This window comes from Carassius gibelio, chromosome B11, assembly GCF_023724105.1.
Source record: "Carassius gibelio isolate Cgi1373 ecotype wild population from Czech Republic chromosome B11, carGib1.2-hapl.c, whole genome shotgun sequence".
Classification (NCBI taxonomy): Eukaryota; Metazoa; Chordata; class Actinopteri; order Cypriniformes; family Cyprinidae; genus Carassius; species Carassius gibelio.
Genome location: NC_068406.1, coordinates 13,786,624 through 13,804,410, shown reverse-complemented (window position 1 = coordinate 13,804,410; position 17,787 = coordinate 13,786,624). Strand labels below are relative to the sequence as shown.

The 17,787-nt window shown below is 35.4% G+C and overlaps 1 protein-coding gene across 3 annotated transcripts in view; it reads left to right on the top strand.

Annotated features, from left to right (window-relative positions):
- The first annotated feature begins 2,030 nt into the window (after positions 1 to 2,030).
- Positions 2,031 to 17,787, top strand: part of ttbk1a (tau tubulin kinase 1a) — a 32,376-nt gene continuing 16,619 nt past the window's right edge. Inside the window, exons 1-10 of one of the 3 annotated variants that reach the window (XM_052569903.1) lie at positions 2,031 to 2,168; positions 8,250 to 8,402; positions 10,066 to 10,213; positions 12,057 to 12,130; positions 12,341 to 12,481; positions 12,613 to 12,717; positions 15,069 to 15,134; positions 15,238 to 15,330; positions 15,465 to 15,590; positions 15,744 to 15,898. In XM_052569903.1, the coding sequence (XP_052425863.1) occupies positions 8,334 to 8,402; positions 10,066 to 10,213; positions 12,057 to 12,130; positions 12,341 to 12,481; positions 12,613 to 12,717; positions 15,069 to 15,134; positions 15,238 to 15,330; positions 15,465 to 15,590; positions 15,744 to 15,898 (977 nt within the window). In that variant the 5' untranslated portion in view covers positions 2,031 to 2,168; positions 8,250 to 8,333. Of the gene's footprint in view, positions 2,169 to 4,790; positions 4,875 to 8,249; positions 8,403 to 10,065; positions 10,214 to 12,056; positions 12,131 to 12,340; positions 12,482 to 12,612; positions 12,718 to 13,744; positions 14,138 to 15,068; positions 15,135 to 15,237; positions 15,331 to 15,464; positions 15,591 to 15,743; positions 15,899 to 17,787 lie in introns of those variants that run through there. The other 2 variants (XM_052569902.1, XM_052569904.1) reach the window with 2 other exon arrangements.

The window sequence follows — 17,787 nt, the reverse complement described above, 5'->3', positions numbered from 1 at the left end:
TAGTCAGGCAAAAATGTGTGGTAGGGCATGGTTTGTGGGACAAACATGGTTATTACATTTATTTTATATATTATGCAACATTAAAATGCTGATACTGCAGATGTTTAAGGTCATAGGAATTATTTTCTTGTGATATGGGTTGAAGGTGTGTGTGTGTGTGTGTGTACCTGAAATCCTATGCTATGAGGACCAGATGTCCTCACAAGTATAGTAATACCAATACATTTTGACCTTGTGGGGACATTTTTGGTCCCCATAAGGAAACAAGCTTATAAATCATACAGAATTAAGTGTTTTAAAAATCGCCCATTGTTGTGTGAGGGGTAGGTTCAGGTATTGCAAGATTTTATATTTTGCCTTCGGAAAGACCTAGCCTTTGAAACTAATACAGGCTTTATTATTAAGATGTAGTTAGACTGGCAGGGTCAAGACATCAGTGAAAAAGTAGCACACAAGGTGATCTAAAAGGGTAATTTGGTAACAGGTGAACAACTACAGAAAAGAAAACAATCCAAAATTGAAGAAAACAAAAGCAAGGCAAGGAAACATTAGGCTAACAATCAACCACGATGTGAGAGTGTTTGTGTGCCATTCTTATAGTGTGAGACTGATGAGGTTATGAGAGACAGGTGACTGCAATTGATGCTGAACACCAAACCCAAAAACCTAAAGCATGAATAATTTGTGTAATGTTGGCTGGTTTGTTTATTTATTTGTGGTATTGGTTGTAATTTGTTCATTTACTGATTCATTTCTCTTTTTATTTGTTATGCTATTTTTGCTGTGGTATCGAAATTGGAATCGAGAATTGCAAAATTGAACCGGTCTAGTATCAAACAATGATAACAAAACTGTTTATTCATTTATTTAGTTTGTTATTGGCAGTTCAGTTAAATTTTGAACCACTAAGCTCAAGTCAAGAGCAGTGAGTTGTAATGACAAAATAGAAATTTTCCTTGGAAAAAATGTAAGGAAAAAACATTAATTAAAAGCAACATTGATAAAAACTTGCTGAAGATTTGGGGCTCTGATAATAAAATAAGAGAATATTACAATATTCGTAAAGTAATTAAAGATAAAACAATTGGGATGGTAATAAAACAAGGAAAATACATGGGAATGCTTTTGTAAATTCAGGTTTTATGGATGGTTTTTGTGAAGCAGTTTGGTTTATAACTACATCACTTCATCTCCTGTTTCTGTGCTTTTCTGAATTTACTCAGTGAACCTCTTGGCTGATAGCAGAGACAAGACTTGCTGTTCATGGGTTTTAGGTATCAGACAATTTTGCTGACTAGTTGTTCTGGACAAAACACATATTTTCTGACAGGTTCTGGTGTACAGGGCTGAACCTGATATTTCTGGCGTGGAGGCATGATCTAACAACCCAAGCCTCTGCCAAGCCCGGGTCACAGCCTCTGCAGCGTCCCAATTACCACAGATTCCAACGTTTGTGACAATTTTTGGTTGTTCTGTGCAGTGGCGTCTGCAGGTGTATTTTAGCGTATGATGAGCTCGATGAGGCATGAGCAATGATCACTGTCTGCCGCTGGCCGCTTGGTCTTTACTTAAGAAAAAAAAAAAAAAACAACTTACATTTAATGAACAAAAAATGCTCCAAACATTTTTCTCAATTAACTTTTTAAAAAAAGAAACGAAATACAATCGATTTTCCATTTCATACAAACTGAACTATTTTTATATCTGAAATAGTATAAGCTGTTTTTGGGAAGAGGGGGAAAAGCCTGGTTTGGGCCTATATTTGAGGCCTGTAAAGGGCTCTAATCCACTTCATCCAATGCTGTTTGTTCTCTGTTTCATCTGTGAGCATGTTCTTGATATATGTAGTTTAAAACGTGTGACATATTAGTTCTGCTCTTACTGATCATTTGGTCCCCCATAAAAATAAATAAATAAATAAATAAAAAATCTGGTCCTGTGAAGAGCCTGCCAGCAGAGAGCGCAATACCGTCTGCAGAGCATCAGCATCGCAGTGGTGGAGGTCAGAGAGGAAGAGTGATGTGTGGTGCTGATGCTGGGATCCAGACGGGCGGGGAGCAAAGCAGGGAGCTGCAGCATCCTTAGCAATGGTGCATGGAGAGAGGTCTAAAGAGTATCCTGGCGCGGGAAAAGAGGTTATGAGCCTCCACACATAAGAAAATGAGCAGGTAATAAGCGCTTTATATTCCGTTTGATTTCGCTATGAGTGAGTATGGCTATTCCTGAGATGCCAGGCCATAGCAGTCCTGGAGCAGACACGCTATCATTCTAAAACATCCTTCTCTGTAGGAATGTGAATTAATCCAACTGCACCCGAAATGTCTGCAAATTATTTTTTTGGTAATTGAAAAACATACTATAGGCGTTTATTGAAAATAACACTTGTCTCTTGTACCCCTGGTGATGTTTGTTGGCTTCAATTTTGAGATTTGCAGTTTTGTTTGGATGCGCTTTTATGTTAGAATCGGTATGTTTACTTTGGCCTAATGAACATTTTTGTATGGTTTTGTAATCTTAGATAATTGTATCTGTCTAATGTGTTGACTAGTTTATATAACTAAACAAAATGCACAGTGACAACGGGTGTAGCCAGGAGGCAACCAATCCTACTACGGCGAAGGCAGAGCTTATGAATAATAATTAGGACAGTCTGACGTTGCTTTCTAACCTTCCTGATTCGTAATTAAAATTCATAAGCTACGCGTTCGATTCGTTTGTTGACTAGCGCAGCTCCTGTCTATCAGCCAATCACGTAGCTACACAAGACGATCGTCACTCAACCTAATGAATATTCATATAGAAAGCGTCCTCTACAGATTGTAAAGAGTCACTGCATGGGTGTTTGACGCGCTGCAGTGCGGACCAACGCTAATAAGGTTGCGCGACCGAATAGTTGTGTTCAGTGAGAGCCGTGTCGTTTATTTACCATAATATATCGGATGTATGGAATATCTGGGTAGAATAATATTGATGTATACTCTTATAATTCTCTGTGGTTTAGGCTGTTTTGCACTATGATGCCATAGAGCTCGTTTATACGGAGAATTAGAGCACGTCACGTGTCATATTTGTTTTTTTTGCTTTAACCTTGGACCTTTGTGACATTAATAAATGCATGATATTTATATTATAGGAATGATGTTTATGATTAGATAACAAAGTGCGCTTGTTCAGTGGGTGTTTTTGTGGTAGTCGATTGGCAGGCAGTGCATTAGAAGCGTGCCTGAGATTCATATTGTTTTAAGATATAAAGAAATAAATAAATCATAGTAACCTAATATATATATATATATATATATATATATATATATATATTTTTTTTTTTTTTTTTTTTAAGAATTATTTTCGCATCCGTGAACACAATTTTAGCTAAGTAGACCATCAGTAACAAAATGCAGAAATCAATCGGTTTATAGTATTAAAAACGGTCCCAGTTGATCGTTTGTGTCACTGTGAGGTCCCAAATGAAGATTTCAAAACGACGGAAAAGACTGACTTTGTGTAGTCTGTGTGCCAGGTATGGTGAGAGCATCCACACTCACTTTTTTAAAAATAGGGAATTGCATTTTATCTGTTTTACTAAAGCATGTGAAATAATCTGGAGTAAGGGTTGCAATGAAATGTTAGTTTTATGTAAGCCATAAATTGTTATACAGTGCTTTTTGTAAGACATTGTGTACATTTCCTACAAACTTTACTCCAACTCTGTGGCATAAGAGAGAATGGGTTAAGATGGGTCATCCTCACAATTTTTGCATCCAAATATTTTGAAAAAGTCTTTCTGTGATTGAGAGAAAAGTACATTTTAAAGTTTTCAAAAGTGAGTTTTTGCATATGAAAGTAAATTTTCTACATGATGGGTAAAATACATTTTATATCAAACCAAATTTACAGAGTAATATATTATAGATTGTTAGGCAATTAAGTACTTAAGTATCTAAAAAAAATGTTAGTATATTAATAATAAAAATAATAATATAAAATTGGAAATAATTTCCCTGCACTAAAATATTCAGTAATAGTAAATGCTCTTATTAAACCTTTAAGAAAACAAATACTGTGCAAGAAAGTGTTTTTTGAAGGGATATTGCTTTATCAATTATTTATTTTAAATATATGTCAATACAAGACTTGGACCTTTTTGTGGCCCTGCTCCACAGCCTATTCAGAAAACTCAAGGAAAAATGGCACAGCTTACCCCCACTTTCCCTTATGCTTTTGAACACAACATTTATGCACTTATGAAAGCATTATATGTATTTACTGTCTGTCTTTCTCAATGGCCCATATGTGTCCAAGTGTCCTGTAATGTGTGTATGTATCTGTGTCCATTTCACGGTGTTGCACATCAGTATGTTTTCTGTTTTCTTCAGTTCACAGGGCTTACGTAACGGCAAAGTCTTTTCAAGTCAAGTCAAAGACAAATTTTTTCCTTTTGCGCATTAGTTTATGATTCAATAATGCATGTATCAACTTTCTCTGAGACATTGAGTGCAAACTGATCTTTGTGACATTCATCCTTCAGGATTGAATTTCTGTCTGACCCATGCTTGCCTTAAGATGGATGGTGAGTGTCATAATAGTCAAAAGACGAGCTGCTGACAGTTTAAGATCGTGTCATCGGCCACGACTGACCGATGTGACGAATCCTTGTCAACTAGTGCAGAGAAGGAAAACAAAACAGCCGTAACATCATATCAAGCGTTGCATCAGCTCAGAGTGCTCAAAACTAATTGCTTGTTAAGTATAATCCATCTCTTCTCTTGTTTTTCTGGCTTGTAGGCTGGCAAAGGAGGGTTTTGGCGTCGACTAAATTGGTCAGTTGCCAGATATTTGTCAGAGACGTAAGGTTATTGAAGAGATTTGTGAAAATGGTGAGAGAGTTACACTGTCCTTCATAGTTCTCCCCCTCTCCCTTCCTGGAAATGCGGCTGCACTTCACTTTTCAGAGTTTGATCACAAAATGGCTGTTGACGCTTCCCTTCCCTGGGATTCAGAGGAATTTCAATTATTATTCTTTGTTAATTAAGGTGACCCTGAATGGAAACCCTCTCTGCTTTTCGCTCACCGTAACCTCACATCCCATGGGTCCCCTGGAACGAAACGGAGAAAAAAAAAAAGCTCCCATGCAGATTAGTGGGAATATAGGCCGTGCGATTGGATGCTTTAGCTGTTTCGCCAGCATTACGGCCTGTCTCGGACAACACCCGTAAGACTGTTCGGAACCTGCTTGTTAGTCGCTCATAGGGAGAGGGTAGATCGCAGCTAATGTAGAAACTATCAGGGATATTCATCTGTCCTTTGACCTAAAGTGGATTCCATTTATTGTTGGAATGAAGCAATAGCATTTCCACACCTTGATAGACCTTTTATACTTTTGGTTACAAAGTTGTTTCTCATTCTCAAATTTCCAAATGTGGTCACAATAGCATGCAGAAGTCTAGTTGCGGAAGTAAAAATCCCATTCCTTTTCTCCATATGGGGAAAGATAGCTTGCAAACTTTTTGATAGACCTACTGTGAGCTACGAAATTGATAATCAATGGAATGCCTTTGCTAAAGCCATCAGCCCTCATTATTTTAACTTATTGTTTAAATAATTGTGCATAACAGATAAATTCCTGGTTTAAAGTTACATACCCCCCCTGATCCTGCATAGAAATATCCACCGATTGGAAATTCAAAATCACTCCGATCATTCCAAATGAGGTCTCTCTATGCTTCAAACCATTTACATTTGTAGTTTTGGAAGTCAAATTGAATTAAAATCTTTAAAACATAAAAATGTTGCTACCATATTTTTCACAGTAAAGTTTTGCTACAATGGCAACCACAGTACGTATTTTGCAATAAGTGTAAAATATGTTGTCTCTTTAAAGGGTTGGTTCTATAGTTCTCCAACAATGCTTGATGGGATTGTAGTTCTTTCCCCCATTGAAGCCATTAAGCACAGTCAGTTTTATCCAATGTTGTAATTCACCTCGTAGCTGGTTGGTATGTCTCAACGACTTTTTAAAATCCCTATGGGAAAAATGAAAGGAAAAAATACTTCCAGAACCAAGGTTGTAGAAACTCGTTGAACTCTGTTGACGATTGGCTGTAAATGAAAAGATGGGAAAGTGAGGCATGAGGTATAATTGACAACGACAAGCTAAATAGCTTCATTCTTCAATAATGGTTGTTATATTCAAAACGGTATACTGCAGCTACAATAAAGAGCCCATTGATAACTGGCCACTGCAGGGTGTGGAAATGCTGGCTTAATGAACTTCAGTTGTATCTCAGTGTTCAGAAACCAACACATAGTGATTAAACTCTTCACTGCTCACATTCTTTTGCCAACTCATGTGAATTCAGACCAAACAAGCTTTCAGTCTTTTAAATATATATTTGTAAACTGCATCATTCATCCCTGCCACTGTCTGTATAACATTCAGATTTTCATCTTCCAGTTGTTTTCCACAAATCTCCTTGTTTGCCTGTATCAAGGGTACATCAGTGCAGGTGTCAGGAATTTGGCACATGAGTTGGCAATACTCTGCTCTGTCACTTTTCTTGGCTGAACTTTGTCTACCTTATGTCATAGTGCAGTTTGTTCCTAGATTGTCCATAGAGCACGTCTCTAAGATGCTGCACTAGAGACTGCAGTTCTTGATGGATGCTGGGCTGGGCATGTGTTTTAGCGACTGAGCTACTGAATCTGAGCCGAGCTGGGCCCTGCATGTTTAACCAACAAAACAATGGTGCTGCATGCCAAATAGCATGTTATTGGGTTCTAATATGCATCTTTTGTAACCTTAGTTTAATAGAAGGTGACTCCAAAACTGAACCTTGGAGTAATGTTTTTGTAATAAGCATTTAGAGAATTGTAATGCTGAACTTCAATTGTAGTGAAGGCTGATGTTTAATTAAGAAGTGGCACAATTTCACTTTTTAAGAAGGTGTAAGTCTATATAATTTTAATGACCAATGTAGTATATTGTCAAACTTTATTTTAGAATTAGAATATTTTTTTAATGACCAATACTGATTTTTTTTATTGGTTTCGTATTATGTGTTCTATTTGTACTAAATTATGTTTATAATAATAGTAAAATATTATATAATTTATACAATAAACACATATAAACACAAGTGATTAATAATGAAACAAACTGAGTTCTATTTACAGTACACTGGCAGTTATGAGCTGTTATTAGCTGATATTGGATATTTATAGTAATTGTATATATGTATATATATATATTTGTTTGACTCTATTTTAACAGTAAAATTAACTTTACTGTCATCTTACACTCAGAACATTGACCTTTGAAAACACTAATAATTTATTAACACTGTTAAATTGAGATTTAGACAATCTTAAATTAAATATCTGTTTTTTTTATTTTGTACATTATTATTTTGTGATGCCAAAATTCACTTGTTAAAATTGGCTTTTAGTTTTTAGTTTTTAGTGTTTTGTTTTTAATTTATTTAAACAAGAGAATACAGAATTTGAATCAACCATTTACCATTGACTTTAACTGCTTATCTATATCAGACAGAATTTTAAGATCAGTGTGTCCCTTTTTGGTCTAGCATGGGATTTGAATACCATTGCTGTAGGGAAATAAGCTAAATGTGTTCATTTCAATACATTCTAATGGTAAGGTTGTTAATAAATACTTTAGGTGCTTTGATAATGGCTTCTCTTTAAAACCCTATCAGAAATGCCATGCAGCACACTTAATGGAACTGTTTTAGTATCCCCTGTTTGAACACTTCATAAACTACAGTACTTGGCATCTATACAGTAGCATGTGGTATTAGATATATCCTCACAGTTTGCTTATGCAGTCTATTGTGGTGTCCTTTTTTAAGTCACGTGTTTTCTAGACTTTTCTCCTTTGTTTGTGGCTATTTTATTTGCACAGGTATTTAGGTCAAAAACTATGTGGGTCAATGGATGTGCCTAGTAGACTTTTTTCTTTGTCTGCTAAAAGCATAGTAAAATTATAATGCTCAGAGTACACTTTAATGTCAGCATTTCGCTTCTTGAATATTTATCAGTAAATAAATGCAGGAATAAATTGGCTTAAACTGCTTTTTTAAAAATTAGACATTCCAAAGATAACTGCCTTCTTTGGAATGTTAGCGTTTGTTGAAGTTTGACTGGCCACTGCATGTAGAAGCCAGCTCAACTGACCAATAGCATGATAGCGATAGCGAAGAATCGGTAATTGAACACATGTTGGTGGCTTTTCACAGATAAATGGATCATTTAAGTTGGGGGCTGCCAGAGTGCTCTCAGGGTTGCAGTTCCTAGCGCCATCTCTGCAGGACAACAGCAACATGAACGGCACTGCAGAGCAGCAGGACATTCTGCCCTCTAACTGCATGGTCAAAGAACGATGGAAAGTGGTAGGTATTCAAAGATCTGTACATGACACACAGGGACACACAGTTGTAATGCACCAAGATAAATATAACACTTCAAAATATCCTATGTACTTTTGCTTGACTAGTGACCTGAATGTAGGCTAGAATCATTAATAGTGCTTATTCATTGTCTTTTGTAATGTTACTTTGTATTATTATTTATTTATTTAAAAAAATGTTTCTGAAGATTTTGAGTTCAATATTTTAGGATTTTTTTCCCTGAGGTTTGGAGTATAAAAAAAACATAATGAAAATAATTAATTATTCTTTTTTTTAAAAAAAATATTAATTCGTATTAATACAATACCCTTCAAAAGCCTGGGGTAAGAAACCATTTTCTTTAAAGAAATTAAAACATTCATTCATAAAGTTTGTATTAAATTTATCAAAAGTGACATTAAAGACTTTTACATAATTAAAAAACATACTGTTCCAAATAAAAGCTGTTCTTATGAGCTATTTATCAAAGAATTCTGGGGAAAACTGCATCATGGTTTCCACAAATATATTAAGCATAATTGTTTTCAACATTCATGAAACATGAAAAAATGAAAATGATTAAAAAAAAACATGTTTCTTGAGCAGATGTCAGCATATTAGAATGATTTCTGAATTATCATGTGACACCAAAGGCTGCTAAATTCAGCTTTGACATCCAAGAAATAGATTACCTTTTAAAATATATTAAAAGTTACTTTAAATTATAATCATAATATTACAGTATATATATGTGTTTCCTTATGTATTAATATGCATTATTGCAGATTTTCTGTAAAATTATGGGAATGTGGGTACATACTATATAAATGGAAATATATACGTGGGTGTCAGCCTCATATCTTTTCTCCTGTTCTGAGTGGATTATGTAACCGTAAAACTAATCGGTCTTTTGACCCCATTCACTGGGGCTGTCTTGTCGAAACACATTACAACGAGATAAAATTCCAACAAAAATTCCCAGTACAAAGGAGAAGAGAATCTTCTTACATGACTGCTTAGTTCCAGTCAGAGTAAATGGCTCTTGACCTCGAGAGAACTACTATAGACGAGAGATTGACATTACTGATTGTCAAGGATTATTTAATAGTTATTTGAAATCAGAAGACTTCAGCTTTGCTTTCTCTGTTGTCCATTAGAAATGTATTAGTCTATATTGTGAAATTTGTGACACATTTATGCAAAGCTGACTAATGTTTGTCTGCTGTGGGACTGCTGCACTGTTGCGTATCCCTGATCAATACATGTGCCCTCTAGATTTGTAATCAATATAACAAGGATTATTCACATATACAAGATCATGCACATGTAGATGGGTTATGTTACAGTATTATTTGTTGAGTTTGTGGATTGAAATGAATATCTCAGGTGAGTGAAATAAAGGTATTATATAGGCACTTGAAATGCAGATATTATGAAGTGCTTTTTGATGTTTGGATCATTTGATCCCAGATGATTTGTCTGAAGAATGCTTTGAAAAGCGGTATGCATTTTTATGAGATCATCAAACATTGACAGCTCTTACATTGACAGGAATACAACTGTTTCTCTCACTTCACGTTTCATACTAGAAAGTAAAAGCAAATTAAATACAAATAAAAAGAAAAATCAGATAATATCCTGTTGTGTTTCTTTTTAACGTGTCCAGTTGAAGAAGATAGGAGGAGGGGGGTTTGGGGAAATCTACGAGGCGTTGGACCTGCTGACTCGGGAGAATGTAGCGTTAAAAGTGGAGTCAGCTCAACAGCCCAAACAAGTCCTGAAGATGGAGGTGGCAGTTCTGAAGAAACTGCAGGGTAAGGCATGGTCATCATTAGGTTCTGGTTTTTTTGTACAGTATCAATGTCACTTTGACATTGACAAGACAACATGTTGACTGAAGACGATTTCTCCATGGAAATACACAGGGTCATTTGTGTTCTAAGTACTTATTGGATTCTTAAAAACTGTTTTTGTTGTAAATTAAGTGAGGTGACATTCAGCCAAGTATGGTGACCCATACTCAGAATTTGTGCTCTGCATTTAACCCATCCGAAATGCACACACACAGAGCAGTGAACACACACACACTGTGAGCACACACCCGGAGCAGTGGGCAGCCATTTATGCTGCGGCGCCCGGGGAGCAGTTGGGGTTCGATGCCTTGCTCAAGGGCACCTAAGTCGTGGTATTGAAGGTGGAGAGAGAGCTGTTCATGCACTCCCCCCACCCACAATTCCGTCCGGCCCAAGACTAGAACTCACAACCCTTCGATTGGGAGTCCAACCCTCTAACCATTAGGCCACGACTTCCCCTTGAAGTTAAAGTTAAAGAAGTTATTCTACAAAATTGTAAACAAGGCTTTTAAAAAATGCTCTGCATAAACATAGACACCTCTGCAAACATGCATTTAGTTGATCCACAGTAACAGTAAAGACTTTTCTTACAATCAATTTTAATTTTGTGTAAATACTGTGCTTTTTCGGTTTCCAAAACAATATTAAGCAGCACAGCTGTTATCAACATTGATAATAATAATAATAATAATATATGTTTCTTGAGCACCAATTCAGAATGTATTAGAATGATTTTTGAAGGAAGACTGATGTAATGATGCTGAAAATCCAGCTTTGTAATTACATGATTAAATTACTTTTAAAATATAAATAAAAAAGGAAATAGTTATTTTAAGTTGTAATCATATTTCACAGTGTATTAACTGTATTTTTGTTCAAATAAACGTAGCCTGAGTTAAAGTGAGCTTGAGAGATCATACTGACCCAAAACATTTGAATGGCAGTCTGTATTTTTAATCATCTATTGACATTTTTATATTACTATACTGATTTTCTGCAAATTTATCTTATCCATTTCTATTATGTTTAGATTTTTGGACTGTTGTTTTCCTGGAGAATGTGTTTGTTCGTTATCACAGAGGGTTTCAAAAGTGATATTGAGGACACAGTAAAAACAATTATGAATTGATTTCCCATCAAGATAATAAAACATGTATTGTTTGAATCATTTCAGTTATAGAAAGTTAGACTCAAAGAACTGCGCTTCAAAGGCTTAATGGTAGATGATTTATGTTAGTGGCGTTTCATAACTATATACAGTATTTAGTTGACTTCATCATCACCATCCTATCAGAGTGGACCATGTGTAGCGTGTTGTATATTTAGCACTGTGAATGAAGCGGCAGTAACACAGCCAACGTGACTATGAACATGTGAAGCGGCCTAAGATCATACAGCCGAGCATACACACACATATTCTGATGATTCAGTTCAACCATTAGTCATCACAAAGAAGAACAAAAGAGGACAGCTAATTCTATAATTCATCACACTATAGTGCAGATTCTTGCGTAACAAAATAATATGAAATATATAAAAATTGCTGAAATTGAATGATTTTATGTAGCATTTAGTATTTATTTAAAACTCACAAAGTAGATGAATGTTCAACATTTTTGACACCAGTGTTATTGTAGCATTATTTATATAATATTATACAACACTGATTTTTGTTTGTTTGTGTTTTTTGGAATGAGTGAATATATTTTTCTTTGGACTTGCATTTTTTAATCACCCTGACCAATAATGCAATTTTTAAAATATTAGCATAAATGACCTTCCCGTGTTATTTTCTTTTTTTTAGGTAAAAACCATGTTTGTAAATTCATAGGCTGTGGGCGAAATGATAAATTCAACTATGTCGTCATGCAGCTGCAGGTAAACAATTTCTATCTTGTAACTATTCGCATATGCAGTAACATCAAATCTAAATACCAATGCAAATAAGTAACTAGACTGGTGATTATATTTCAGTCCAAGTAAAAGTAAGATTTTATGAAAGATCACATGCTGTTTTCTCTGAAATACTGTGATTACTGCTGTTATGTAGGTGTGAGGGCTTCAATTACACTTTGTTATCACTCTCAGGGTAGAAACCTGGCAGATCTCAGGCGAAGTCAGCCGCGTGGCACCTTTACCATGAGCACAACCCTCCGCCTGGGAAAACAGATTCTAGAATCCATAGAAGCCATTCACTCGGTTGGCTTTCTCCACCGAGACATCAAACCGGTAATATTTAATAACTTTCCTGCAATTGTTTTCTAAACGTGTGTAGAATAAAAATATACTGTAATGCAACAGTGTCATTAGGTTTCCATGAGTGGTTTTATTTACTAAGGATCTTTGGATTTTCTTTCCAGTCAAATTTTGCCATGGGAAGACTGCCTTCAACATACAGGAAATGTTATATGCTAGATTTTGGGCTTGCACGACAGTATACAAACACCAATGGAGAAGTCAGACCGGTATGTGACAGTTTATATCAGTATTTTTTAATACTTTTCAGTTTTAGTCATTGTAGATTTAATTATTTAATAGTTATTTATGCTCATTATTTTGTATATGTTGAATAAGGGTACATGATTCCTACACTGCAGTCAAGTGATCAAAAATTTCCGTCTTTCTCTGTCATTGATTACGATACTACCATGATATGAAGTTGTCTTTTGATTGACCCTGAAGGTCTGGTTTTATTAAGAAGTGCCTGAGATTTATTTGAACAATAAAAAGGCTTTATTCACTGTAAGAGTGCAGGCTGGCAGAGAGACGAACTGAACGCTCATGAGAGGTTTACAGAGCTCTCTGAATCAGGCACTGGGCTGTTTCCTCTTTTAGCTCATCACAAAGAGCTCTTCATTCGCACATGTTCCTCTCTCCTCCATCCTTCACACTATCTCTCTATTTCTCTGGACGTGCAGGTTTTAGTGCAGCAGTATGAATATTTAATAAGACTGCATGCATCAGTGAGCATTGCCCCCAGGTTCAGCCTGAGAGGGTGTAATATTTTCAGCTCTCTCTCTCTCTCTTTTGCTCAGTCTTTCTCTCTATTTCCCCCTTATTCTCTTTGGCCTTTCCTTTCTGCACAGCTTAGTCAGCTGTACTCATCGATTCAGGCAGGAAACAGCGTCTTTTATCTATCTATCTATCTATCTATCTATCTATCTATCTATCTATCTATCTATCTATCTATCTATCTATCTATCTATCTATCTATCTATCTATCTATCTATCTATCTATCTATCTATCTATCTATCTATCTATCTATCTATCTATCTATCTATCTATCTATCTATCTATCTATCTATCTATCTATCTATCTATCTATCTATCTAGTTAAGTGCTGCAGCACTAAAGCGGTTTGTTTTTCTCCTGCAATCTTCCAGATTCTTCCAGCTGTTGTTTTTTTCTGCAGCAAATTGAATTTTTAGTTTGAGCTGATTCATATTCTATGGTGCATCACATTTATGAGATATGAATAAATCATTTCAGGGTTATAAATAGTTTGGGTGTCTTTAGAACTGTTGATGTCGCTTCTGTTGAAAGCATACAGTATGAATAGTACATTTAAGGTCCTGAGTCATGCTGCCATGTTTGTTTGTTTTTCTTTGTTTGTTGATGTTTTTTGATGTTATATATTGTTTATTGTTCTCTGGTACTTTTTCATTGTACTTATATTTTCTTATGGACAGCATTTGAAGTGGAGTGCATGAGGTCGTTTGTATAATTATGCCTGGTGCATTATTTCTGCTTTTTCTTTTGTTTGACCATCTTGTCTTATTTTTGCAGTTTTCGTTTGGGGTTTTAAGTTATGACGTGCATGTCTGACGTATTTCTCCATCTGTTCCCTTCTCCCCCATACTCTCACCAATGGAAAGACTTTCATTGTGAGTGACTTCATGGAACTTTCATCTTCTTTTATAGCTGATCTTTCCACATTATAAAAAATGAATGCACATACATTTACATACTGTGCAAGCACTTATCATATTTCCATTCCTTTCATTCATATATATATATATATATATATATATATATATATATATATATATATATATATATATATATATATATATATATATATATATATATATATATATGTGTGTGTGTGTGATGTGCGTTTATTTGAAGAAAAATCAATTTAAATAAATGAACTGAAAATTTTGGACATAATGTTCATTTCACTTTTAATTTCAAGTTTGATTCTTAATCATGTTCTAATCCAAAGAGAAGTTGTTTTAATAGAATATTTAATAGATTTAATGAGCCATTTGTAATTCTTCTCGAATAATGCTTGTGAGATTTCTTTTCAAGAGTTTGACCTTTATGTTCAGCAAAAGAGCAGTCTCTATAATTGGCAATAAAACAGTGAACACGACAATAGAACATTAACTGCATCCAAATGAAATGTCATTTTTCTGAAACAGATTCTACTTGTAATGTTATTTAGTTAATCCAATAAAAAATTAGAATAGGTTTGGGAGAGAGAGAGCCACTGGGACTTTTACACGCTCATGAACACACAGACACACAGGTACATTTACATGATGGAAGGTGTTTACCTTTTGTGTTGCGTGTTCACTGTTCTGGAAGAATGGAACACCATGTTCAGTCTCAGAGTGTTTTGTGTCCTGTTTGTCCCTTTCCTGTTGCTAATGTAATGAAAGTTATAATGCATACAATTATACAGTAATGCATAGTATTTTTTTTTCTAGTTTGCTTTGATTTACCTTACATAGTACCAATTCTAAGTATTACAGATTTAAAAAAAAATGCATTTATCAATGACAGATTTTTCTAATACATTTCCGCTTGCAGCCCAGAACCGTTGCAGGATTTCGAGGGACTGTTAGATATGCATCTGTGAATGCACATAAAAACAAAGTGAGTGCAACATACTGTGAATTTATATCAAACAGTGTGTTTTACAGTGTGTTTTACCTGTTAATTTAATAGAATTCATAGAATTCTTGTGTTGTTTTTACAGGAAATGGGTCGCCATGATGACTTGTGGTCATTGTTTTACATGCTGGTTGAATTTGCTGCTGGGCAGCTCCCGTGGAGGAAAATCAAAGACAAGGTGCTCTGACTTCCCCTACCTGATTTGAAATCAGTATTTGTTGTCCTTTTTTTTTTAAGTTAAATTTCATGACATTTTTATTTTGTGTCATACCACCGTTGTTAAAATCTGCTTTTGTAATCTGCATTATTTAGGAGCAGGTGGGTCAGATTAAGGAGCGCTTTGATCATAGGATGCTGCTTAAACACATGCCATCAGAGTTTAATGTCTTCCTGGAGCATGTTTTAGGCCTTGACTACTGCACCAAACCTGACTATCAGGTACCTGCACCAAAAAACTCTCTCTCTTTATAAGTGTATGCTACATATAACATATATATGTGTGCTTTTCTTAAAGGTTATTACTTTTACATGGATTACATGGATTTACTACAGCTATGGGTGGTCTTTACTTTGGTGTCTTTTCTGTGTCAGCTCCTGATGTCAGTGTTCGAGAACAGCATGAAAGAACGCATCATCACAGAGAACGAGCCATATGATTGGGAGAAAAGTGGGACGGACTCCACGATGTCTGCCACCACACCGACAGCAGCGCAGCAGAACACGCGGCCCACAGCAGCTATTGTTGGGTAAGCACCTCATGCATCTATCTATCTATCTATCTATCTATCTATCTATCTATCTATCTATCTATCTATCTATCTATCTATCTATCTATCTATCTATCTATCTATCTATCTATCTATCTATCTATCTATCTATCTATCTACCTACCTACCTACCTACCCACCTACCCACCTACCCACCTACCTTAGTTCAATGCTGTAGCAATAAAGTGGTTTGTTTTTGTGCTGTTGTTTTCTTTCTGCATCAATTTGAAATTGAATTCTCCAAATCAAATAATAACTTTAAAAGGTTAAATAAATAACAAAACAGGTTTAAAACCTGACTGTAAATTTACTGTGAAGAAATTTTTATTGATCATGCTCACTTTATTGTTAAAGATCCTCGTGTACACTAACACACGTGCATGGAACTTAACAAATCCCATTCTAATTCACCATTGTGTCTCGGGGGGTTTTGTTACTTGTGGTTCATTGCCACTTAAAAGCCATACAGATGGATAAAGGGCTTGTTTACAGTCAGAAATACACAATGACAACAAAGAGACCAGCTTGAATCTGTCGTCTTTTTTGTTTTGCTTAATTACTGTTATTTGCATACTGAAATGAAAAATGTCTGATGACTTTTAAAGGAGTCTGATCTTCTGTTTCGAAACTCTGGTGAAGTTTCTGCACCACTACTGAAACTAAATAGATTTTTTTTAATAAATGGAAAAAGTTTCCAAGTACAGTAGGTTGCCCAAAAACATGTTTATATCTAATTTTGCATAGAATTTAGGTCATTGGTGGTTACCCAAAAACAACTGATAGCAGCTCTCAATGATATGTGTCGGGTCCCCGCTATAATAGCAGCAACATTCACAAATGCTTACAGAACAAGCGGGAACCCAGTGTGCCTGTAGCTTTCTCTATTTCAGTTTTATCACGTGATAGAAAGTCTAAGGCCTTCTCAAGCCGAAGGGCAAACTCATCTAATCTGTGGCCTATTATGCATCAAACTAAGATTGATGTAAAGACACAAAGCATTGCCATTAAGTTAGCACTTTTAAACATTCGCTCACTAAAAAATAAATCATTTCTAATCAATGACTTTATAACCACAAACAATCTGGATTTTATGTTTCTAAACGAAACATGGCTTGAAGACAGCTGCAGTGCAACAGTCCTTAGTGAAGCAGCCCTTCCTAACTTCACTTACATGAGTGTCTGCAGGACTGTTAGGAGAGGTGGGGGTGTAGCTGCTCTATTTATAGATGTCTATCAATGCAAGCAAGTGTCATCTGGTCAGTACCTGTCTTTCGAATATCTAGGGATTGTGCTGAAAAGTGCCCCACGCATTCTGTTTATTGTTATTTACAGGCCTCCAAAATACTTTCCAGTCTTTGTTGAAGAGGTCACAGAAATGTTATCAATAATTTCCTCAGAGTTTGACTGTTTTGCAATTGCAGGGGATTTTAATATTCACATAGATAATACAGAAAACAAAACTACAAAAGAAATGATAACGGTTCTAAACACTTTTGACTTGACTCAGCATGTGCATGTGCACTTCTGTATTTTCTTTGATATATTGATCTCTGCTACCACTGAATCTAGATCTGTCTCTGTCAGAAGGAGATGCATAAATGAGAACACAAGTGTACTATTTATGGAGGCTATATCTTTAACACCAAGCATTTCTGCAGACTCTGTTGATATTCTCCTTGATTCCTTCAACTCAAAAGTTGAGTATTTTATTGATGATGTTGCGCCAATAATAGTCAGTAAGAAAACAAAAAGACAGAAATCAGTTTGGAGAAGATCAACAGCAGTTCAGACTATGAAAAGACAATGCAGAAAAGCTGAGCGGATGTGGAGGAAGAAAAAACTTGAAATTCACTATAGCATCTATAAAG